The 26,467-nt window shown below is 35.3% G+C and overlaps 1 protein-coding gene across 1 annotated transcript; it reads right to left on the reverse strand.

Moving 5' to 3' along the window:
- Positions 1-798: 798 nt before the first annotated feature.
- LOC8282018 (TATA-binding protein-associated factor BTAF1) lies at positions 799-26,256 on the reverse strand. The gene is made up of 28 exons (XM_048370212.1): positions 25,500-26,256; positions 25,246-25,340; positions 22,076-22,293; positions 21,814-21,868; positions 20,531-20,612; positions 18,463-18,797; positions 17,721-17,817; positions 17,032-17,638; positions 16,685-16,817; positions 16,507-16,575; positions 15,615-15,826; positions 15,093-15,321; positions 14,607-14,780; positions 12,797-13,219; positions 12,272-12,715; positions 11,782-11,901; positions 11,235-11,702; positions 10,240-10,778; positions 6,340-6,832; positions 6,191-6,259; positions 5,721-5,825; positions 5,358-5,585; positions 5,009-5,272; positions 4,870-4,919; positions 2,556-2,665; positions 2,392-2,474; positions 1,493-1,705; positions 799-1,317 (listed from the first exon to the last, which is right to left on the reverse strand). The coding sequence occupies exons 1-28, from the start codon at positions 25,546-25,548 to the stop codon at positions 1,147-1,149; spliced, it is 6,135 nt and encodes a 2,044-aa protein (XP_048226169.1). The 5' UTR covers positions 25,549-26,256; the 3' UTR covers positions 799-1,146.
- Between the last annotated feature and the right edge of the window lie 211 nt (positions 26,257-26,467).

Genomic DNA, 26,467 nt, shown 5'->3' on the forward strand with positions numbered 1-26,467 from the left:
CAAACGAGAAAAATGATCCAATGACTTTGAAAAAATAAACAACAAATCATATAAAATGAAAATCTCATGTACGGTTTTAAAGAGTGATAATAAGAATATCGTGTCACCTAAAAAAAACTAAACCATATTTTATGTTACCTCTAGATTTGAAATCCCCGGTGATATACCTGGTATTCACCATAACTCAACAACAACAATTTATAGTTTTAGTAAAACAGAGAAGAGTTAAGGATTTACCTGAAGGGACATATCCCAAAACTAAACCATATTTTATGTTACCTCTAGATTTGAAATCCCCGGTGATATACCTGGTATTCACCATAACTCAACAACAACAATTTATAGTTTTAGTAAAACAGAGAAGAGTTAAGGATTTACCTGAAGGGACATATCCCATTTTGTTGGAGGAACCTGTAATGAATAGTCCATTATAATCCTTTATATACATAAGAGTAAATTCTACTACGTAGTAGCTTAATTGTACATACTTTATATACATTCCTCGTAATAATAATAAAATTAATTTGATCACTTTGGTTTTACTACGTTATATTTGAATACTAGAGAACATATGTACAGTTGTAATAAATTTATGAAATTAATCTGTAATTGTATTTAAAGGTGGATGCTTATATTCTTAATTTCTTTCCCCCCTGAAACGCACAAGAGTGCTCATTGGAGTATATTGTTTGCTTGGGTAGACGACGAGGATTACATCCTTAATCAATCATGGGATTGACACAAACCTTTTAAACAAGGCTACAATACAAGTCTATAACTGATTCACAATTTTATAGATTTTGGACAGAATGAGAAATTCATTTATTATGATTAGAATTAAGAAGCTGATTGCATATACAAAATTTTTGAACTTTACAATTTCTCTTTCCCATTTGATGCATTTTGGGTTGACATTGTCGACATCCCTCGTGTCAGGCTCTCGAACCAACCACTAAAACCATCCCTTTTCCCAAACCCTCCCACATCAATCAACCATATAGGAGACATCAAAAAATATGTATAGAACAATGGGGAGAGAAAAATGGCAAAAAATAAAGTAACAAACCTAAACTTAAAAATGTCAAAATTTTTTTAACCTAACTCAGAGAAAATATACACTCTCTACACCAGATGAGCAGCTGGGGCTCACCCATTCAGCTTCGCCAAGAACTGGTTTAGATTGTATTCCTCAGTGTACTGTGATTGATCCCAGAGCTCCTCTAGCCCCCCAAGGATGGCTTTTAACCCCTTCCCAGTGCCCATTAGTTTAGGATCTCCATCAGAGTTGCCATCTGAGCGCTTCAATGCCGTACTTCCCTGGGTATCAAATTATTACCATATTCGTCAGCAAAAAAGAAAAAAGAAAACAAGGAGTAAAGTTCAATTATCAGGATGAACGTGATGTTCAAAACACCATGTATAGTCTTTCAAAGCAAAAGAAAAGAAAGAAAGCATTTTCTGCAACTCAAATTGACGGTCACAAAAATTATACCTTTGTATTGGTTTCAGCTGATGCAAACAAATCAAGCAATTGGTCTGTATTCATCGTTTTCAGGCTGGCATTCTCTGCATTGATGACAGCATTGGCAACTGATACTTTGAACTTTTGGAGACTCATAACTTTCTCTTCAAGTGTGCCACGCATGATGAGACGATGGACATTTACAACTTTCTTTTGACCTAATCTGTGTGCTCTGTCCATGGCCTGAAAGTACATATCAAGTGACATGACAAAAGAATGTGACTCATTAAATCAGAAGCCTGAATCTGTGAAGTCCTTAAATAGTCAAATGCGGATGTGAAAATAAAAGTCACACATGAAACAATAGCAGATAAAACTTTCAGACATGCAAATAACTAGGTGTGCAGTTTAGCATATGTGCATATACACATGCAGAGAGAAAGGATCCAGTTTAATATCATTGAGAAGTCGAAACAAATTTTAATCTTAGAAAATTTTGAAACAACAGTTATTTGCAAAGAAAGGCAACATTTAGTAGACCACAGAATCAGCAGTTGCGTGCTCATGTTGCAGAGTTTGTTCCATGCAAATGATCAACAAAGTGCCAACTGCTGAACTGAAATCCATTCTCACCAGCATAAGAAGTATATTCCATATGGCACATGTTAAATAGATCTTAAAGCTAATATCTGATAACGAGTTTAATGAATTGACTTTTGATGATAGATTCCTAAATTCAAATGCTATGCAACATCTAATTTAGCCATACAATATTCACGAGCTTTAAACTTCACCTAGCAAGCAACACATAAAAACACCTTTCTGGAGATTGTTTCATAAACAATAAACAAAAGAATACTTTTCAAGTTAGAGATCCTGTTTTGACACCAACAATGGTGAAAGCCTGAATGACGACAAGAATTTTATACCTGGTGATCACGCATTGGATTCCAATCATGCTCCATGAAAACAAGGGTGTCAGCAGATGTCAGATTCAAACCAAGGCCACCAACTGTGCCGAGAGCAAAGAAAGGAGAATTGATTAATGTTATAAGAAACAAATCAAATAACTGACTGGAAAGAACAAGCTTACCATGTGTTGTAAGCAACAAGGCGTCAATAGTAGGGTCTGAATTAAAAGCTTTTACTATGTCAAAACGTTTTTCTGGTTCAACTGATCCATCCAGCCGTAGGTACGTGACACTGCTTTTATACAACAGGTAATACTATAAGAACCATTGTTGAATAATGAGGTATTCCATGATATTCATGCTACAAACATCAAGTTGAAGATAGCAAAATTCACATGGAAGCTATTAAGACAAGGAGAAGAGAAATTAAGATGTAATGCATATAAATGTCCACTTTTTGGTGGTTGAGTGCCAATTGACCACCATCAATTCAATGCATATTTTAAGTGTTTCAGAACCTATTTGGGAGAGTGGGAAATATTTTTAGCACTGGTCTCCAGGACTGACAACTCTCCACAGTGAAGGAAAGATTCTGTGAAAGAAACCATTTGATCGTCTTAATATGTTTAGGAATGAGAATAGAGCAAACTCAGCATCCCAAACTCCCCCAAAGTGACGCAAAAGAAAACATTCGAGAGTTGTGCTAAAATATAAATAATAAAAGACAGAGTTATGGATTTATGAGGAATCATATGAAAGCACTTTGTGGTCTCTACTACCAGGAGTGGGACAAGTATTAACGAGCAAATATCTGTTAGGAGACAAAGATGCTTAAACGAAACATCAGTTTTTTCTAAAACAAAAAATCAACAAATAAAGCTCTAGTGCACATAAAATTACAATCAGCCACATGGCTCTTCTCCTCTCTTCCTAAGTTGTCTAAAGCAACATCACCACTTTGAATGTATTATTACTCTACAGGCTATTTCGGACCTAACATTGTTAAAATAGACTCCTAAAATCATCTAGTTTACTAAATTTAGAAATTTAAAAGACAAAACCTACAGTTTAGAAAGGTGGTCACATTATCCTATAACCTACCCAAACAAAGGATTCCGATAGATGTTAAATTTTGGAAACCACAAACATAAAAAGTGGGTTCCTCTAATAAAGACTGACATTCTGATATTCAGTCATCAACAATCAGAACCCTACAAAAGCAAATGAAAATCTATCCCCCCTCAAGATAATGATACAGATTCAAAAGAATCAAAACTAACTTTACCATGCAGCTATTCACTCACTGAACTAAAAACAAAATTCTCACCGAAGGAATCATTTCCTTTCAAAAAATGCAGTTGCAAAATTGTTTAAGCCACACAAGAACTTTAAATATCATCTGCACACTTGGCTAAACTAATTGGTAGAAATATACCAGCCACTAACCTAGAAGACTGACAAGAAAAACACGAATGGCCTAGCCTAATGCAAATAATCATAATCATCACTATATGTGGTCAACTTGGGGAAAACTTGCTCTAGATCAAATTAAGAAAATTATAACAAAAACCACATCCAGCCTCGTAAATCAAAACTGGGAATAACATGAAACTTACAAAAACTATTATTCCTCTTCACTTGAAGGAAGTGAGAGGAAACAGGAAGTAAAGTTAAACTAACAACCTTTCTTTGGTATTAAAAGGTAAAAGAAATGACAGGTAACTAGCTCACTTAAAAATCTCCTCAAAAAATGAAACAAATGCCAGGACATTGAATGCTTAACCAAAAAAGATTTCTCAAAATTCATTTTTAACATCTTATGAATTCAAACAAGACGTCAAACATTTAAATATTTGATCCATCATTCACTTCCCATTTATCTTTTAGATGAACATCAAAATGATAAGGAGAAAAAGATTCTTAGATGTGTCATACATTTTCCTTACCATTTTACTTCAGATTTCCACACTGTTTATGTCAATCGCATTTTGATTAGATATTCACTCGTGATTCCAGAAGCAATAACATAACATTCAGTTCTTTTAATATAAATAAATCACATGCCATCGGTGACTCAATGGTAAATGAAAAAACAACATTCTTTTCCTGTTTACTCGTTTGACTCCCAAGCTTAATTTATATTTCGATAACATTTTGACTTATAACGGCGAACAAATGATGTTATCTCCGATAGGTATATGATTTTCATTAATGTTAATTTCCACACTAAGGAATCCTCTATCGCTAGCAAAAGAGGAGATACACAAACAACTTTGAGCAATATGCAATTATGTAAAGTTCAAGATAGCATCCATCATGGACTAAGATGATAGACAAATAGCAAAATTGCAGCAACGCAAGGGTTAGAAAAGAAGAAAAATGCAACAACAGTCCCTGTTTAGAGCTTTCTTCATCAGGTGTTGAGTGGAATCGAGCACAGCACATTCATATGATGTGGTTATGAAACTTTTTTAATGTAAGCAAATGAAAACTTACTTCTTCATATGGGAGTGAAACAAGTCTCTTTCAATGATGTCAAGAAGGGCCTGCAAGAGATGCCATTGTTAACAGAAATTCGTAAAGGAGCACACGAGAGTAAGAGAATAATGACATAATTTGAAGAAATATCCGTTACCTTGTGCTGAGCAAATATCAAAACCCTATGCTGGCCAACATTCACAGCATTCTCGGAACTCGAAATATCTACACCTATACCGCATTCTTCCAGAATTTCCTGAAGGGCAACCAATTTTGGAGAGTGGTGCAGCTTATGTAATTCCGAGATTATGTCAGAATTTGCCGGCAAGATTCCAGCCAACTGAGATGCCAGTGATTCATGCATCTTTTCACCAAGAACAAGCAATGGATGACTGCATAGTTTTAGCAAGTACTGGAGTGCCTGAAACATGTGTTACATATATCAGCTTCAACAGAACTGATGCAATGCCTAAAAATTGAGACATGGATCATGTACTCTACATTACCTGAAAAACATGGGAAGAAGCTTTTGGAGAAGCACTATTTCCTTCACGACATGCTGAATCATCTACTTTTACCATACTTGAAATCTCCTGTTTAACATGTGAACCTGAGAACTGATCATAGAGTTTTAACTGGACAGGGCTTAGGTCACAATATCTATCTTGAATAATTTTCTCTGGCAAGTCTGATAAAACTTCATCTTTTGTCCGCCGGAGGAGAAAAGGCATGACCTATTGTACAAAACAGTATTTGGCAATAAGTAAGACTAAGAGAAGTCCAATATTATACTGGCAAGAAAGAATAAAGAAAGATGACAGGTGCAGGCCAAAAAGGAGACCAAAAGAAAGACAAAAAAAGAGGAACACCTGCTTGTGCAATGCTTCCATAGCAAGTGCCCCAGCTTCAGCATCCTTGGCAGAACATTTAGCATCTCTAGCAGCAAGTAAAGGCTTCCCATAAGTGGCTTGGAACTGCAACACAAGAAATTAAATTAGCAGTTGTATATACATATGACAACAAGAATTAGATTAGAGGTCAGAATAATAAAATCTTTTGAAGGACCAAAAGGAATTTCAAGAATGCAGCACTAGTGCCAAAGATAGTAAATTAAATCCAATCAGGGATAAACAAATTCATTAGCAACACTAAGTATCATATTACGGTATTATTCTGGGACTTTTAAACAAGAAACAAGTCAAAGACCAGAAAGCTGACACATCTGACTGCATTCATCTATCTAAAAGAAGCCCAAATAATTGGAGACACATCTCCAAAAACAATTTGCAAGTAGAATACAAAGCTCATGAAGCCAGACATCAAGACACTGAACACTTACTTGTCTCTCAGAACCAAGAAACCCTGGCATTAGAAAGTCAAAGAGAGACCACAGATCCATGATGTTATTCTGCCATATAAAAGCACGCCATTTGTCAGGAAAAACCAGTATGGTGATATTTGTTGTAATTTTTTGCAGATGTGTCTAACCTGGATTGGTGTTCCACTAAGTATCAGGCGATGTTGAGCTTTCAACCTCTTCACTGCAGCCGTAATTTTAGATTTTGCATTCTTTATTATATGCCCTTCATCCAAAATACAATAATTCCATAAAAAATGCCCAAGGAAATCAATATCTTTGCGAACCACATCATAAGAGGTAATGATAACATTATGCTTATCAAACTGTTCTCTTAGGTTTGTGCGCTCTTGAGCAGAACCGGCGTATTGTAGGGTGCTTATTAGAGAAACATCAATATACTTCTCTATCTCGAAGGCCCAGTGTCCAACGAGTGTTGAAGGGCAAACAATTAAAGATGTTTGAACATCCTCACTGTTATTCAAAGTGCAACGTTCCGCTATATCAGATGCAACAATTGCTGATGCCTGTAATGTCTTACCAAGTCCCATATCATCACAAAGGATGCCATGAAGCTTGAAACGTTTTAAGAAAGCCAACCAGTTTATACCTTCTTGTTGATACCTGAAATCAGCACTTATTACAATCCTGATGCATTCAAAACGATGCATGTTCATAGAAACGCACATATACACACATAGCAACAAGTGACAAGAAAGATAAAAGCAAGGAAAGAAAGAGAAGGAAAACGTGTTCAAGGTGTAAAAGGCATACATCAGGAATACCCAAACCTTGCTCAAGGAACTGTCTACATCAAGAAAAACCACTTCATCCAGAAACAAGCTCCATATAAATTTTTTAGTTTTCATATTGATGTAAGTTTTAAGTTATTTCTTTACGTTAAGGTTAACTTGTACGTTAAGATTTGCTGTTTACAGTATGCTGTAAACAAGTCATGTACTTTCCTCTTCACTGTCATTAGCATCAAGATTGTGATTTAACAATTTAAAAGGAAACTAGAAATTTGTCTGCGAATAGGATGAAAGGAATCAAAGTGGGGAAGATGAAAGGAATTTCCCATTTCGGTGAAAGATGAAACAAAGGCCATCTAACTTTCTTTAGAAAGGCAAGGAAAGATAAATACGAATATTTCCATTCTAGGTCCATAACTAGTGGTATGTGGGAAGAGAGGACTTCTTGAAAATCTTCATTTTTAGCCTTCTCATTCAAACATCAAAGATATGATTGAATTTAGCCCTTAAAGTACTCACCATCTTTAAATAAGCTAAACACTTATAGTTTTAGCAACCAAACTTCAATATTTTGGCATTAACAAAATCTTAAAGTGTCCCATTATAATATCTGGCATTAATTGCACAAACTGAAGCATTAAGAACCATTTTTACATACACATAGATATATATACAGCTTTAAGGGCAAATTCAAAGTGTCTGTGATATTAAACCATGTAACTTTACTGCTTTTCATCCACGCTATGGAAAAACCTATATATTTTCTGACATATGCATTTTCTCATCTTTGCAGCATAGAAAAAGGATGACCTTCCAACCTTCCCTTCCTATTTATTCCTTCTGTTCTGTAACATTCCACCTGCATAACTAAATTCTCTTGCTCGGGATGTACCAAAAACAAATGACAAAAGCTTGTTTCATAACTGCAGAAGTGCTTTTACTCATAGTGGGCTTGGAGAAAAGTTACAAGACAGCTTAATCTCATTCAAGATTCCAGTAATTATTTCCACATCATTCCTATTTCTTTTTTTCAGAACTAATGGATATTGGAGATTTTTAGGGCAGTAACACTAAAAGCACTTAAGCATCAAATACTATTAGTCTGTGAGGCGTTGAGGTTGAGAACTATTTTTTCAAAAAGCACCCTTTCAGATGCATTTAGAAAATGCAGTTTAAAAGTAGTGTAGCTGTTTTGGTGTTCCTATAACTTAAACAAATTATATTATGTCTGGAAAACAAGTTGGACTGACCTCTAAGCAACATATTTAAATAGCCAGCTGCTCCAATAGAAATGCCAAGCAGGCCCTAAGTTTACCATCATCCTCATACCCAATTCATAGAAGCCAGGATTTCTTTGTAGTAAAGTAGAGAAACATCTGGAAACTCTAAAATCATATGGAGGCTTGCTCTCATCTTGAAAATCATGTGGGTTTTATCTGCAAATTTGATATCTAAAACAAACCTCATCTACTCATCTTGAAAATCATGTGGATTTATCTGCAAATCTCATATCTAAAACAATTTAAAAGCATGCAATTCAAACTGTGAAATAGAACTCTTGACATGAAAGGAAAAAGTTGAATTGGATAATGGATTTTTTAGGAATGATAATGGAAAATAAAGAAAGAATAGTGCGTAAACTTGCATATGATGAGAGAGAGAGGTGGAGTGGTGGCTGCAGCTGATTTGCTTGGGTGTAAGAATAAAAATCAAATCGACCTAGATGAAAAAAAGAAGAAGAAGTTCAAGAAAGGAAAAAGAAGTTGAGTAAGACAAAGAAACAGAACTTATGAAACAAAAGAAGGCAAAAAAGGCCTCTGTAAACAAAATACTCGATGAAGAAGAAGTGAAGGAGAAGGAAGGGAAGGTTTAGGAGAGACAGAGAGGTTCGAATAAATGTTGAAATATAATCCCATGCAGGACTCAAACGCATCTGGCCTTCACGCGTCATGCCATGTAAGTTAAGAGGTGTTTAATAGTATTTGATTCCTCAAGTTGAAATGCCTACTAGGTTCAAGTTGAAGTTCAGGAGAATGATAGGTCTTTTCAGGCAATTTGGACTGCCTATTAAAATATGTCTGGAAAACAAATTTGACTGACCTCCTATCAACATATTTAAAAAGTGAGCTACTCCAATAGAAATGCCAAACAGGCCCTGAGTTTACTATCAATCCTCTACCAGATGGAAGATTCAAAATAATGTTAAGTGAACAGCAATAAAGTAACCATCAGCAGTAAGTTCATAGACCAAAGTACATTTCTACATCTTAAACAAAATTATTGTAGAAATCCATGGGCCCAAAGATTACAAATGAGAAGAGTGTGAATGGGTTATTAACAATTAATCCTTAAGTCAAGTTAATGAGTTGTCCTTTTTACATTATGAACTCTTATACATTCTTGTATCTACCCCCAATGTCACACATCCTTCAACACTCCTCGCTGAAGTGCAACTTGCACTTGACAACATTATATAGACTGAGCTAGCTCAAAGGCTAATTTAAGCCCACGGTCCTGGACTAATACAGTCCACCAATTAAACGGGTCCCAGGAAAAGCTCATTCTCAGGCTCAGCTATTATGTAGAAATCCATGGGCCCAAAGATTAGAAATGAGAAGAATGTGAATGGGTTATTAACAATCAATTTTATAATTGGGCCTAACCATTAGCATGATTTAAGTCCAGTTAATGAGTTTTCTTTTTTACATTACAAACTCTTTTATATTCTTTTATCTACCCGATGTGGGATAATCCACACATCTTTCAACAATTATCAATCATTATAAAAGCAAAACATAAAACTACTAGCCTAACCTCAAACTACTTTCTTATTGCCATCAATTGAGGAGCGGAGTACATACTCCCAGGGAAGGTTTCAAGAAAACCATTTTATTACTGTAATTATCACGAGGTAGAAGGAAGAGGCATAGGTTTTGGGTTTTCCAAAATCTCTATGGAACTGTCATAATTTCCCAGGTGCTAACATACATAAGACAAATATGCAATAGGAAACATGTTTTCATGGCGCGATCAATTTTGGGTTTGTTGCGAAGGCACAATACACATATTACCTAGGTATTATGTACTAAATTTGAATATAAAAAAAGAGCATCAACAATTTTAGGTTTGTCAAGGGAAGGCGATGCACGCACATATTGAACTCCTATATCATGCCATAAATTTTAAAGATAAAAAAAAATGGATAGCTGCAAGCATGAGAACCTAATATGAAAATAATAACATAAATAGGAAATTGAAAACATGGATATCAGTACCAACCTCCTTAATGTCACCTTCAATTCAGTGCAAAGCTTGTAATCATCAATATGTGAATTGTCAAGCAATTGCTCCAAAAATTTGGCATCTTCTGCACTCCGCATCAGACCCTTGTTCAATTCACTAGGAGGGGGTAGACCTCTTGCCAATGGCAGAAGAGGAACAAGGGCAGCAAAACTGCGAGTCACACTCTGCCTAACAGAATGATCATTATCACTCATGCACCGAAGAAGAGGAACAACTAATAAAGGAGCATATGGGACCAGCTCCACGCCCAATCCTTGAACAAGTAAACTGATGAGCATGCCAGCACCTTGTCTGGCATGTACAGAAGTGACATCTCCTAACATTGGAATGGCATTCTCAACAACCGCAGCCATGACATTCAATGTCATTGACTTGGCCATTGAAGTAATACATCTAGAAGCAGCCAATCTAACAGCAACGTGGGAATGACGAACACATTTGAAAATGCATGGGAAAAGTGTGAGCAACTTAGGCTTCAATGTCTCATCCAGCAATGGAGCAACAGAGCGTGCTACCTGTAAATCATAAATGTAGAAACTGAAGCAGACATAAACCAACTGGAAGGAACTAAAACTGATAATCCAATCACTGATTACCAGAGAGAAGCATAAGGTGAAACGATTGCAAAATAAAGCAAAATCTGAGATGAATAATAATAGGTCATTAACACATCTTACATACACCACCTTCCTATAAGGTCAGCTTCAAATTAGCTGGTAAGAAAATAATATCCAATATCCTGGACTGACCCGTGATACTAGCTCACACTATGTGCATGTGTGTGAGTGTATGTAAAATATTAACATGAAAAATAACCCATACTGCATTTGTGATTGAGTGAATGCGCATGCGCATGCGCATGACAGAGCACAGGCATTCCACCATATTGTGTTGAGATAACAAGGTAACCAATTATATTTGTTTCCAAATGTACACTTAAATTGAGAAGTCATTTCAATAAAAAAAAAAACCTGAATATTATTTATGAGGATTTGAGGATCCTTGACAGACTCAATACTTCTTGCGATCTGTTGTTCATCTGCAGGACTGCCAGGTATCAGAACTTCTGTAATGCAATCCCATACTTTTGGAAGCTTGTCAAATAAGGAAGCCCCAAATTTCTCACACAAATACTTCAATGCAAGTTCAGATCCCCGTCTACTGATAAAGCCTTCAAATTTTGACCTGTCTTCCCCACCACCTAGCGTATGAACCTTTGACTTTTGTTTTGCTGTGTTACTCCCAAAGGAAAGAAAATCTTGATCGTCAATAATGTCCATGGAACTGATGATACTAGCTTGAGGTGTCTCGCAAGGATCCATGCATGTCAAACTACAAATATTCTTGACTAACTTATCATTTGGACCAGGTTTACGTTCAATACAACGATATATTAACTCAGCAAGGGCTTCAGCAGCCTTGTGTTGCAATATTTCCTCCTACAGAAATAAATATAAAACATCTTAGAATTCAGTATTAATTGAGGTTTGCAATCAAAATAGGAACCAGGGGGAAAACCTGCTCTCGTTTGATTGAGGCCATCAGAGGCAAAATGATTCGATTAAGTCGTGCAGGAAGCTCTGACATCCACACAACAGCTGCGGCAACCAAAGCAGAAACAGTAACATGCAAGTTGTTCTGCAGATTGTTCCATTAGATGAAAAATGTGTCAATGGAAAATTATGTACAATATTATGGCATTGTACAGACATATCACCTAGAGGTATAGACATCTAAAAGCACACAAAATGAACGCATTTTCATGTTTGGCATTCTTTCATGATAGAAGGGTGTAAAAGATTGAGTCATAAAAATGAACAATCTAATATGGATCAGAAATAGAAGGCTTCCAACAAATGTGCGAATTGTCCTAAATTTCCAGTATGAAAGCTAAATCATGGAATCAAATATAGTTCAGAGAAATGGTTCAAACTTCAAGCCGAGTGGACTAATTGTCTTAACCCTGCACGCTGACAAGGTTTCCTTCTGCATATCACAAAGATAGTACCTGGACACATTTTAAATAGCCTGCAGTTGTCAGAAGTCGGTGTTTCGGTGATTCAATTTCATCCACAATGTTTTGTCCCACTAATTCATTCCCAGTAATATCATTACATAATGGAGACAACTTTGAAGCAAAATCGATTGCTCCATCAGCAGTCAAGCTCTCGAGATCTACTTTGACAGTAGATAATGTACTCTCAAACATGCCAGATGACTCAATGGCACGTAACAACTGGCTGGCCTCATTGCGCATCTTTGTATAGGTCCTTGACAGTTCAGAATAAGGATGAATTGAATCTTTTGTAGGAAATGCAGGGTCAGAACAGGATAACAAATCCAACAACCACTTCTCGACATGATTTGGAAAAGCAGGTAGAACTGCATGGCTTTCAGAGTATTCATTGCATTTGATCTCTTTAAACCATGAAATAAGAACCATTGATGCCACCTGATAAAGGAGAATAGTTATAACCGGAAAAAGAAGAGAGAACCCCAACTAATATTCAACTTCAGCAACAAAAATAGCTACCTGCCGCTGGACCCCAGATAAAGACATAAGAGCATTCCACAGTGGATCTATTACATATTTGAAAGAATCCTCGCGCAACTTCGAAGCAAAAATTCCCAATGCAGATGCTGTAATGACTCGAGTATTAGTGACTGAAATTTCAACATCAGCGCCAACAATGATTTTAACAATGCTAGAAGGATCCCCATTTCTTTCCTGTGGAGTATCTTCTTTCCCATATTCTAAACCAGTGTTTCTCCAAGACTCATTTTCAAGTTTCACAGCTCTCATTTTAGCTGCTGCTCTAAAATGAGACTTTCTAGGTAAAGCCACTGGCCAAAACATCTTTGTTGAATCTAAGGGGGAACCATATGGAGTAGTTGCAAGTTCAATCCAAGAATGCATATATGAATTTGCAGCAGCTTCCAAGTCCTCCACTGGGCACTAACATCAAACCAACCAATTGCAAGCGTGAGCAGTTCCATAATTCAAGAACAAAGGTTAAACTTCAAGAGAGATTCATTTTAGAGCAGAACTCTAGTAAATTACAGAATTGATAAAACAAGAACAATTACGAGTAGTTTAATCTGATAACATTAGAACATGTTAGCAATTGAATATCACAATGCAGTTTCAGTTACCAAAGTAGTATAGTATGGGTATAATTTATCTCTTTACAGTATCTTCCTTCAGTTGAATGAAACATAACAGAAATTTTCAAATCTCAACTGTCAAAAGAAAACTTATTCAAAGGACTAACTGACATTTGAGGTATATGAATATTAATTAAGTATCAGCCTTTTTCTTTGTTAAGAAGGAAACAATTGTCTTTGAACAAGCATATAATTATGTGACTTTTGTATCCATTTGCCATATGTTACTTATTGGTAGTGAAATAATTTCATATTGGACACATATATCCTTTCAGGTTACCTCTCCTTTCACACACGTATGAGAAGCATGCATACATTTACTCATCAATAATTTCTCTGAAAAGACATTTTTATCAAAGGAGCCAAAATTTGAACAGGAGTGAGCATATTAGATTGGCAGAAAATCTGAAGACTGCCTAAAGGAATGCTTTTCAGAGCAAGCACTAGCAAATGCCACTTATAATATCTCTTTGGACTTCATTCTTTCTTCTTCCCTTTATCTTGACATTACAGCTAAGTCTACAACAGTCAAATCCATTTCTTGGACAATAACATTAGGCCTGTCAATGGGCCGGTTTGGAACCGGAATCGAACCAGAACCAGACAAGTCAAAACCGTAATAGGAAATGGAACCAGAAAAAAAAAAGATTTATAAACTATTTATTATCTAGAGTTATCTCTCTCTAAAAATAATTATCCCGTTCTAGAATTGCTATATACATATACAATTTATTTATTATCTATAAATTTTTTTCATACAATTTTTTTTCACTCATTTTTTTGTTAATATTATTTTCTATTTTAGTTTCCACATTATCACTTAATTTTTTTTTACAACTGTTTTTTACACTGTTGGAACCGCTAGGAACCAGCCAGTTCAGACGCGGTTCAGGGCCGGTTCCATGTGCCATGGGACCGTGAACCGGCGGTTCTGAACCGGATCCACCGGCTCACGAACCATGGACAGGCCTAAGTAACATTATCACTAAACCAAACCAATGTATTCTACTTTTTACATCCAAATCAACATGAGTATTTTCATTTTGCATCTCATTGCATTGTTTTTATTAACGACAATAAAAAGGGAGAAGGAGAGAGTGAGAGAAGATAATTAAAATAAAAAAATAAAATAAAATAGGTAAATATTGAATATTATGCATCCTAGTCAAACAGAAAACCTGAACAAGGAGCCTCCAAACCCTCTCTGAACAAAGCAAAATTTCTTCATTTGATTCAAGCAGCAGATTCTGAAAAACAATGCGAAAGGTATCTCCCAAAATAAAAGAGGGCCAAAATGAAGTATCAGATGGCTCAGAATTGTTTCTTTTATAACTAGCTTCAAGTAGTCGCTCCTGAAAAATTAGATTGTACAGTCAAATACAATTGGGTAGAGTCCTTCCTGATACAGAGAGATTATGCTAGCATGTCCTCCATAATACCAAGAGAAAAAACTTGAGTGAGACGAGGAATCGTGCATATGAAATAGATGGACAACAACTCTAGTACAAAACCACCTAATACCAAATGTTGGACACCGTATGTTTCAACATATAGGAGATGGACAATAACTCAAGTATAAAACCACCTAACACCCAATGTTGTGCACAGCATGTTTCAATAAATAGAAAATACACACAAGGATGCATTTATTAACAGGCATATACCAGAGTTCGAATAGCTGAATATCTAACTGATGTGATACTGTGCCTCATAAATGGCCATAATCGGGGTGCCAATGTTGATAACATGTAAGGACTCTCCTGCAGATCTTTTCCTTCTACAGCATCATCAACATGAATTACTTCATTCAAATCTAGCTCTTGTTTCTCTTTCGCTGTCATCTTAGGAAGCATAGCTTCCTGGGAATAAATTTCTGCCAACAGATTCATCACGCTGCAAAAGAATGCAAAGAAACTCTGTTATTATCTGAGAGTCACTTCAAACTACCACACAATGCACAAAATACAAAACCTTATGAAAGTGGCCAACTAACAAGTTAAAGTTTTAAACAAGAACAGATAGAATTTTCATACTCAGAGCGTACAAGAAAGTACATGACTGTTCCAAGGAAGAGTGAGGAATAGTAGCACACAGCAAATTGTAAGGGTTACAATACTTGCATTTAACGAGATCATTTCATAAGGAGGAATAAAAAGAAAACCGAGGCACCAAGCTTGCAGAAATACCTGCTTGTGGATGGACTTAGATCATCTAAATCAAGTAATATATCCCAGAGTAGCATAATAATGGAATGCAACATTTGTCCCTTTAGAGAAACGATAGCACCAGCAGTAGGTATTAAAGCATCTGCAGCAACTGCCCTAACATCATCATCAGGGTCCTCCAGTCCAGCTTTACAAGCAGGCAAAATGTAGCCAAGTAAATCAGGCATCATCTCCTTCAACAAACCAGAGACATGGCAAAGGAAACTTTCATCAGTATAAACAACTACCTAAACTGGGTAGCTTTGAATCAAAGCCCTTTTTCAAATCTATTAATGAAAAGAGAGGACACTAAATTTTTATTTAGTTCTTATTTGTTGGCACATGAAGAGTACAAATTAAGAAATAATAATTCCTGTTAACTTATGTTTTTCTCATTTCCCATGGTTTGCCTCGGAAATGGAAGGAAATGCAAAGGAGCCTTGGAGGAAATCAAGAAATGCATTTCTCCTTGGTGTCCTTTCTTTTCTCGTCTTTTAAATACCCTAACAATGAATCAAACTGAAATTCATTTCCATTGTCTCCACAAACCCTCACTTCTCTTAAAACAAACAATCTGTAGAATCTCATCAGGATTTCTTTCCTAATAAATCAAGATTAACTGTATCCCCTTTTCTAAGAAATGAAAATGAATGACATATGGTCTTCCAGCCAGATCAACCACAGGCCTAAGCCTCAGATCATAAAACAAGGTCTAAAGCTAGTTCAACCATTTGAAAATCAGGTACAGATTATCCAGTCCTAAATCTCATCCAGAAACATCATTATATAAAACTATGGGCACCTGGGAATCAAGTTGATCAAAGCCCTGTGAAGGTTTCAGATTTAGCAATAATGATACAAACACGAGTTTTACCTGACGAACAGCAACCAAATACTTGATACCCAAAAGACTTCCATGACGAATTTCCCATTCTGGTCTACGCTGAACAAAGAAGAACCAAAAAATAATAAAAATCACCAAAAGGAGCATCAAGTTTACTGCATATTACCAATACAATTGAGACTAAAAGCATGTTTTGCATGATATTTACCTGCATTTGAAGCAGGATGTTCAATGTTTCATGAACTAAAGAGCGATGCATGTACTTAAATGCAGCACCTAATGCTTGAGCACACGTTTCACGCACTGGAGCAACAACTTGGTCCGAGATATAATCTCCAAAGCTGCAAAACAAAACCAAAGAAAAAGAGTTGGGCACATAGACATGGATCTAAAAGGAGAAGCTCCATAACCTAAAATTTATTATAATCAGTAGATGCAAAGTGCGACGAGCTTGATTGCCTCTTCTCCCACATAAATAGTAGGAAAAGAAAAATAACAAGATCTTAAGGAAGCTAAAATCTACATGCAAAATCTAATATGAACTGTGTATCTTACCGATCCAATGATAGTATGCACAAGAAACGAATTGCACAATCTTGAAGAAATTCACAATTTTTCATCCATGAATGCCTACCAAGTTTAACCAAGTTCATCAGCTCACAATTTTCAGGAAGATTGTTCAAAATGCTTGATCTCACAAGAGAACCCTTATCTACAGAGTAATCCTTCTGCTCCTCTATATCAGCAACTACTTTAGATGAACAAGATATACCATCAGGGCAACTACCACATTCCATCTTAATAGGAGTAACATCAACTTGGCCATTATCCTGTCCTACAGGCATAGTACATCCATTATCTTCCACCTTGACACTGATGTCAGAGTTCTCAACACAGCCAGTAGAGAGCACTGTATCCGCTAATAGAGATGATGCTTCTTCAAATTTTGGCCTTTTGAGATGTGGCTCCAACTCATCTATGGAAACTTGCATATTCAAATCAAATTCTCTCTCTCTCTTCAAAGTGCTTGAGTAATCTAGATACTTTAATTCATCTAAAGCACCATCCAAGCTCAAGTCAGGCATAAATACCCCAGCAGAGCCACCGTGATGGGTTAAAATTTCTCTCAGTGCCATGACACTACCATGACGAACTTCCCAAACTGTAAATGTATTTCAAAGAAACTATCAACTGAGAATCAACACAACACAATCTTACATCTAGCAAAAGTTATGATAGCTCACCGGGGTCAAACATGTCCAGCATAAGTTGTTCAACAAAGCCACGAAAAGGCCACTTCCCATCTCCATCATGCTCAAAACTGTCTTCATCAGCATCTACCTGCAATAACAGTCAGAATCACCTAAGAATACTTTGACAAGGAAACACATAAGAAGGTAATATCTAATGTATAGTATAAATTTTGGAAAAATAGTTATACTCAAAAAGAAAATACTAGTTGATAAAAACTGTATGGCAATCAAAAAAAAGAAGAAGCATATTAAAAACTGTAACTCCCTGTAAGTCAAGCATTCCAGTTTAAGATCTTCCCACCTTTAAACATTTTAGGAAAATTGTTATTAAATAAATCCTATCAACCAAAGGTATTCTGAATATGTACAATTTGGATCTGAAAAAATCGGGAAAATAAATGGAATAGTAGGAGTATATCATACAACTCTAAACAACTACAGCCAAAGCGGAATTTCTACATATTCCAAAACAAACCTTGATATACATTTCAATCTGCAGATAGAAATCTAAGAGAATAGGTCTTCAATTAATATTTAATAACATAAAAATATATCACGAAGCTTTGGATTTGCATTTTGGAGGGAGGACACAAAACGGGAAAAGTGGTAGTGCGGAAGGAATACCAAGTGCTGCTTAGTATATAACTGTACATCAGCCCAGGAAAAGCAGCAAATATGCTGTAAGAAGTGGCAGAAATTAGTTCAATAGCTTAAAAGAGAAACAATTTTATACCTTGCTAGAGTTAAATGAATCTTGATTTGAGGCCTTTGGAGTTGTACTTTGAGAAAATGACATCTCTGCATCTCCATCCTCCGACCAACCTTTTGTTTGATCTTTTGAGTTTATTTTTGCTTTTCGCTTTAAAAGATTCAGTTCCCTTGCACTTGGTCTTCTAGAAACAACAGTGGGGACCATACTTGCAACAAGTTGCTGGATGTTATGCACAGATGGGGGCATGTAAAATCTATTGCCCAAACCATTTCCTTGGGAGTGTAATTTTTGGACAAGAAGGTCTTCATCTTTAATTACATCATTCACATCCATAAATTGCTCGCAAACATCCAAACCTGCTTATAAATTCAAGTCAGTTCGAAGGCACTCAGAAAATCAGATGACAGATGATACAGTGATACAACACAGGTAAAACGCAAGCCGGTGAGCAACTAAGATGGGACACCATACATGCTAAGTAAATTCACTATCTCTGATGAACAAAATGAAAGCAACTGTGAAGGGCGAAGCACCTGCAATTACAAAGAGAAAACTACCAACTGAAAGAACGTAACAAGTAGCCAAATAATGGCAATTTCCATTCTTTACACCCTTAATCTGATATCACCAAACTGGCCATATAGAAGAAACACACAGCATCCAACACCCAATGTACACATAGAGAAGCGAAAGAGAGAGCACACATAGAAAAACTATAACAAGTTCCAAATAACAATGTCAGTAATGGTGATGATGGTGATGGTGACATCATATATTTCTCCATAATCTCCTCCAAGGGTAGTTCAATTTCACAATCAAAGAAGTCATTCCTCTATAGAAAAAGTGATATAAGGAGAAGGAAGCAGAAGGAGAATAAAGGAAAAAGCGAGGTCCACGTTTAAAAGTCAAAAAAAAATGATACAAAATCATAGATACCAACTCCCACCTGTTCTAATCTGGAGTAAGGAGGGGAACTCAAGAAAAGAAAGGAAAAAAATCTTAAACACGACAGCCAGGTTACATTACCATTCCCTGCAAGCAACTTACATGGTTTCCCCATCTTTTCTCTCCAATAAAATTGCAAATATAGGTTTAGCGGCACCTTCTTAAAAGCCAAATTACTCCAAGTAGGAGATCAATATTACAAGTTGTTTCAAAATCATATGCCACATACTAAGAGTTGAGCAACCCAAATTACCTAAATCATCTCGTGAGACACTTGCCAAAACAGATACTGTTCCCCTATAACAGGGGGAGAAACTAAGCAATAGAACTTAGCCCCACATTTAAAAACACAGCTTTAACTATTAAGTGTTACAACCAGATACACCATTAGTACCAGTTACTGTGAAGCATGTACACTGAAAGTAACTAGTGTATTAGCTATACGACAGAGTCCTTCATCCAAAGCACATAACTCGAGACAACCTTCTGAACCTTATTGAGAAAATAGGAAGGGAATAAATAGAACAGGTGGATAAGCTTGATATGATTACAACCAGATAAACGGATGATCATGCAAAAACCACTAGCTAGCAGAAAGCCAGCAGAATTAAAACTGCAGGACCATTAGTCCAAGCTATTTCAACTTGTTGACAGAAAAACATATGTATCTTAAAGTGTATTCCATGAGAAAATAGACATTGAAATTCCTTGAGCATCATCAACTAAAATCAGTTACTAATACGGGCAAAGGAAAACATGCATACAGAAAGATGGAACATTTCTGTGTCCCAGAAATTCAGTATCAAGTTCAGACTCATTCCATGATTATCTACAAGACTCTAACCTCAACCCCCCAATTGACATTATGATTTCACATTATAAACACACATGCCATTCTGTTATGAAACTAAAGCATTTTGGGCAATCATGGATTATAAAAGAATCATCTGTTAAAGTAATTTAAACAAATCTTAAATTTACAAAAGAACGAAAAAAGAAAAAAGAAGAAAGATTCTCCTGCTCTTATAAACTCACAGCAGAGACATCTGATACCACTGAATCAGTCTGCAATACAACAATATGGACCTACACAAATATCCATTCACTTTCACATAAAGCAATAAATGACGTGGAGACTACTAACCCAGGCGGCGTCGCAAATTCTGTTTCTGGCGAGCTAATCGCTCCCTTGGATTCTTGGAATTATCATTTGCAATATCATATTCCTGAATCAAGATAGATATATTACATAGGAGAAATAAACATTTGAAAAGAAACAGCACATGCTGGGCCTCTGGCATGCAATAAGAATTATTTCAATCGTGACCCATCAAAAGAAAAAGTGAAAACAATAACTGTTTATACAGGAGCAATAATGATGATAAACAGGATTAAGGATGATAACCATGATGATACTAAATGGCATAGATATGAACAGGAATAAGGAAAGAGGGGTAAGTTCTGAATGAGTATAGTCCCCCACACATATGGATCAATAATTGTTCCATGTACAAGTTGAATACTATCAATATGATGACAGACCAACTTTTTAACAAAAATACAATGGTCTACAGATGGATGATAGCATGGCTGTAGTTACCTTCCTGGAAATGCAGTATAAGTCTTTATTCCTTACCTTATTTTGCTGCATTTTAAAACTAAATAGTAATTATCTAGGTAAAAGGACCATCAGCAACAAAAGAATACAGACTTGGCCTTTGCTAAATGCCTTAAGTTGGTAACTTGACTTATATACGAATTATCTATGGAGTAGTTGCCTGGCCTCATTCACTCTGCAAACCTATTTCATCCTACTAAAAAACTTAAAGAGTTAAAAGACAGTTTCCCCATATAGAACTCCCTTTATCACAATACAAAATGACATAACATCAGGACACTTGGAAAAACAATAAATAAGAATTAAAACAAGGGGTTAGGGCCACTTGAGATGATGCATTCAGCGCAAATTAATGCCTCTCGAGATGAGAAAAATGTTTCAACAGCAAGCCTATGCTATCACTTTCTGAAATTAAACATGTGGAACAGTATGGTCTAAGGGCTGAGGAATTCAAGTGGAAAAACTTTCCCTTCACAAAAACATTTTTTATTCATTTAAAAAATGTAATAGATTTGAGCTTGACAACTTTCGAGTCTATAACCACAAAGACAGTGTAATTTCTTCCTTTCTTCTGATGTTAAAGCAGATAAGCTTTGCATGATATCAGGATGCTTTGATTCAGTAAGCAAATGCGGGTTCAAACTTTGCTTGATAACATCACCTTTTCATCTACATACTTTTTTGAAGAAAAGAAAAAGAAGCAAACCAAAACAGAAGCAAGCAAATCTAACTACCCAAGGATTAAAGCAACAGAATTGAAATGTTACAGAGGAGCAAAAATGTCCTTACATTAGAAGAAATAACATTACCTGTCCCCTAGAAGCCAATAAAGCACCAAACTCCAACACTTTATTTATCTCAAAACTGCTTAGACAGTGAGGAAAAAATAGAAGTGAGTATATGAATTATGAAATTTCAAAAGAATAAAATTATTATACGACTAATAAAATTTCTAAAGATAATAATAAACAGTAAAAGAGAAAAATCCACAGGCTGCTCTTATTAGGTTATACCAAAAGAAACGGAGTCCATAGAGAAATACAACAGCATAAGTAAACTCCCATTAACAACCTTCTAAAGGAGCCACTTGAAATGATCTTAGAAAGAAAATCAGGCCATGCGACCAAATCCTCAACAACACCTGACATCCCAACCTCGGACATCTTTGCTTCTACAGAAGCAAATAATTCAGCCAAAGATGTGTGCTTGACATTCTGAGCAATAGCCCCAATCGCATGAGCAGCAGCAACTCTTGTATCCCAGTTTTTACTTCGGAGATATTGAGAAACCTATTTTCAGAGAAGAAGCTGTTTAGTGCATTGACAATGACATGAATTAGCAGAAAAAAAGGGACAAAGGAACTTCCAAGCTCAACTTAAAAGCTTATAGCAACATTTCAAGCTCAACTTAAAAGCCTAGAACATTTCAAGCTCTTCCTTCCATCTATCTTTTTACTTTTCTCTCTCTCTCTCTCTCTCTCTCTATTACAGCTAATTTTACTCCTAGAATACCGTGGGTACTGTTCAGAGCACTCTTTCAAATAGGGGTAAGCAATGACTGAACTAGACCACCAAAATTCAGTAAAACAATTTCAAAAAATTTCAGTTAAGCCGAACCAAAGTTTTTTTATGTAAAACATTTATAATTTATCATGAAATTGAACTTGTTAACGAATATTTCATGCAATTTGAAGAATTTATGAAAGAAAGGAAATAATTCCATTGTCACGTGTAAAAAGAAGCCCACTATTGAAATGCTTGCTTTAAATGATATAAAAGTCATTTTACTCAACCCAAATTCAGAAGCCCAAACCAAATATCAAACCCAACCAGATATAAGGTTCCATGCAGTTCAATTTTGATAATTCTATTAAATTTGGTTTATTTCTGTTTCACATTATATGAACTTCAGTTATTTGGTTTTCCAGTTTGTTTTGGTTCTGAATCATAGTTGTCAAAGGCGCGCTTGAGGGGAGAGGCGCACAAGGCGCAAGCCTTAGCGCCTCAAGCCAAGAAAGGTAGGCGACTTCACTAAGGCCCACACCTTTGTGCGCCTCAGACTTAAGGCAAGGAACAGGCAAGGCGTAGGTAAGGCACACCTTTGTAATATTTTGACTTTTAGTTGTTTTTTTTTTAAAGACATGAAATGATCTCAGCCCTTCACCATAGACTTAATATAGGTTATGTAGGCTTACCCACACCTAATTATCTCCAAAATTGCTTTAAAAAAATGGAAGAAGAAGATTAGGGCAAAAAGACATCTGATCAAAGAAAAAGAAAAGAAGAATTGCCCAGAAGTGTAGGAGTAGGACCAAGACCATAATCATAGACTTATAGTAAATCAGTAATGGAAGATGCTTTAGGATTCCAACTATTCTAGGGCTTCTAGTTATTTATAAGACTATGTTTGACTTTTATTATCTCTTTTGAACTTTTCTTTTTGTTGTTTGTTAAATGCCTCTTGAAAATGATTCTCGTGATCTTTTTATTCTTTTCTTTGGTTGTGTTATGAGTCCTAGTTTTATTTTATTTTACCTTTATCTCCCTGGTGTGCCTTTCGCCTTTAACAACAGTGTTCTGAATTAACCGAATGCTTATCCCTACTTTCAGCGCCACTTCACTTCTTTTGCAAACCTAATATAAACTCTAAACCCAATTTAATTGTGCATCTTCACAAATTCAACATTTCCAGCCCCCCTCTTTAGACCTATGACCAGTTAATTGCTTGAATTCTGCCAAGTAAAATTAATTACTAGGCTGCTTATCAACTTGTACCAAATTAAAAGGCCTCTAGTAAAATGAACCGAAATCAAGAATCTAAATTAATTGTTATAAGTAGAGGATAATTTCATAACCACATACATAATTCAAAAAATATAATGCATAGTTCTATTACATTTAATCCAACATAGACATTATTATTGTTCTCTAACACCAACAGAATAATCATTTCTTTTATACCACGTTAAATTTCTAAGTGGTTCAAAATTATCCCTCTCTCTTGCTAAGGACAATGATAACAATTAGTAGGCCAAAGTAATGGACATTCATTTATTTATTCAATTTTTTCATACATAAATGGACTTTAATTTAGATTGGTATTCATTTAAAATATTTCAATAGAAGTCTACAAAAAGAATGTTTAAACATAATGAGAGAAGAGGTGTAGCACATGAATTACTTTAGAAAAAGACTTTCCCTACTACAAATTGTTCAATAGAAAAATATTTCCCTACTACGAATTGTTAAATTCAGAGATAAGTATCACTATATTTCCTAAATATCAAGAAAAAATGTAGATAAATAAAGAAAACATCAAAAAGATATAGCAGGTGAATTTCGTATAATACTCCTCAATTTTCTGATATATCAATGGGTATATCTAACATATGTACATTGTAGTCCATATCTATGAAAGACAAAGAAGAATTGCACAACCTTAAAATTTTTCGCCCACAAAGAAAAGGTTAATAACATGAAAAAACTTTGCAACTCACTGTTCCCTGTCATATTATTCTTCCAATATTCCGCACTAACTAGTCAACATCCCCCTCACAAGAACCAAACACCTCATGAAAGTATGAACCACATATCCCTAGCAACTGAACAATGTGAAAGTAAGTTATCAAATATTCCCACATTCTTTCAACATGTGGTAAACGTGCTTAAAGCCATTCTTGTCTTTAATTACCCAAGCTTTTGAAGTGATGCACTAGAGTTGCATAAACTACTAATTTATCAGAAAATCACATCCTTTGCCTGAAATTACACGCTATTGGATGCAATAACCAACTGACCAAACACATCCATTCTAACTACTCAAGCTTTCATCCTAAAGCCATTGCCCACTAATTACCCACACATTTGAAGTAACACTGTAGAGTCACATAAGTGACTAATTTATTGAGAATCACATCCTTTGCATGAAATTACATGCTACTGAATGCAATAACCAACTCAAAAATACATCCATTGTCATCCACTCAAAACTGCACCCTAATACTGATAATATCAAAGAACAATAAAAATTAAAAAAAAAACATATGTATATCATTCTCAAAACAAGAACATGTGCACTGTTAAGTAAACAACAAGGCCCTGCAACATAAAAACAAGCCCAGCAAGTTCTCATTGTCAATCTACTTACTTGCAAGAATCGTTTTCCACTACACAATTGGAAACTATAATCCAAGAACAGCAATTCTCTTCATTAAGTTCCATAACGAATAACAATAAGTATACCTTCTTCAAAAGAGAACTCAAATCCTGAGGATGTGATTTCGCAATATCCCCAATTTGCCTTGCCGCAGTAAACCTAGTTGCTTGAGTCGAACCAGCTTAAAATTTAAAAAGAAAAAAAAAATCCATTGAAGTAAAACAATAATTCACATAACCATTGCATAATAATGTAGCTCAATCAAATCAGATCGAACAATGCCAAAAGAACTAGAAATGAAAATTGAAAAAAGAAAAAGAAGAACAGCAAAGACGATTACTGTCTAATAAAGTGAGCAATCGATGGAGACGCGAAGATTGCTGAGCCATAGCTAAAAAAAGACGCAGCGGCTCCACTCTACAACATCATTTATCATCCAAGAAACTATAACACACTAAATGCCTTTATCATTAACAATGTTGCAACGAAATATGTTTTTGAACAATTTATCTCTGCTAGGGTTAAGAATATTAGGAGACAAGACGTGAAGATTAGAAAGTGAGATTAGATAATAGCTAAGGGAGGATAGATTGACTAGGGTTAAGATGTGGAACCAGAGGTGAAGTCGGAGCAGAACGGCGGTAGCGACGGTGGAGAGAGGCGGAGAACAATAGCTTTTTCCTTCGTTTGGCGTCGACGTGAGAAACAAAACCCTCCTTTTCTTTTTTTCTTTTTAAAAAAAAAATAATCTGTTGTTAGAATAAAGTGTTTTAATTATAACGACCTCTGTTGTTGTGTGTATTTATATAACTGTATTATCTAAAATTTTGCAGAGAATTTTATTATTATTTTTTTTTTGTGCCTTTCAATACATTTATTTGAAAACAAAAATGAAATTCATTTGTATTGGATAAGATACTACTTGAAGCCAACTTTATTATTTCCTTTTGTCTTCAATAAACATGTAAAACTCTGGTTTTTTCTTTGCTTTTTTATTAAGACGATGGATTAATAATTTGAGGATATCTTGACAAGGACCAAGAAATATTTTTCTCTTTTCTTTTTCTTTTTTCTTTTTATGAGAAAGGATAATAATACCTCCATCATAAAGAATATTTTATACGTCATTAACATTTTCTTTTACATTTGGAAAAAAAAAATCATGAATTAAATGTCTTTTCTAATTAGTATATTTTTTATTCTCTATAATTTTATAAAAATAAAAAAGTGATTTCTTTTATAATAATTTTTGAATAAGATTTTTAAGATAAATAAAAATAGCTTTGTCTTTTTACTCAGCAATTATCA

This window comes from Ricinus communis, chromosome 10 (genome assembly GCF_019578655.1).
Source record: "Ricinus communis isolate WT05 ecotype wild-type chromosome 10, ASM1957865v1, whole genome shotgun sequence".
NCBI classification, from domain to species: Eukaryota; Viridiplantae; Streptophyta; class Magnoliopsida; order Malpighiales; family Euphorbiaceae; genus Ricinus; species Ricinus communis.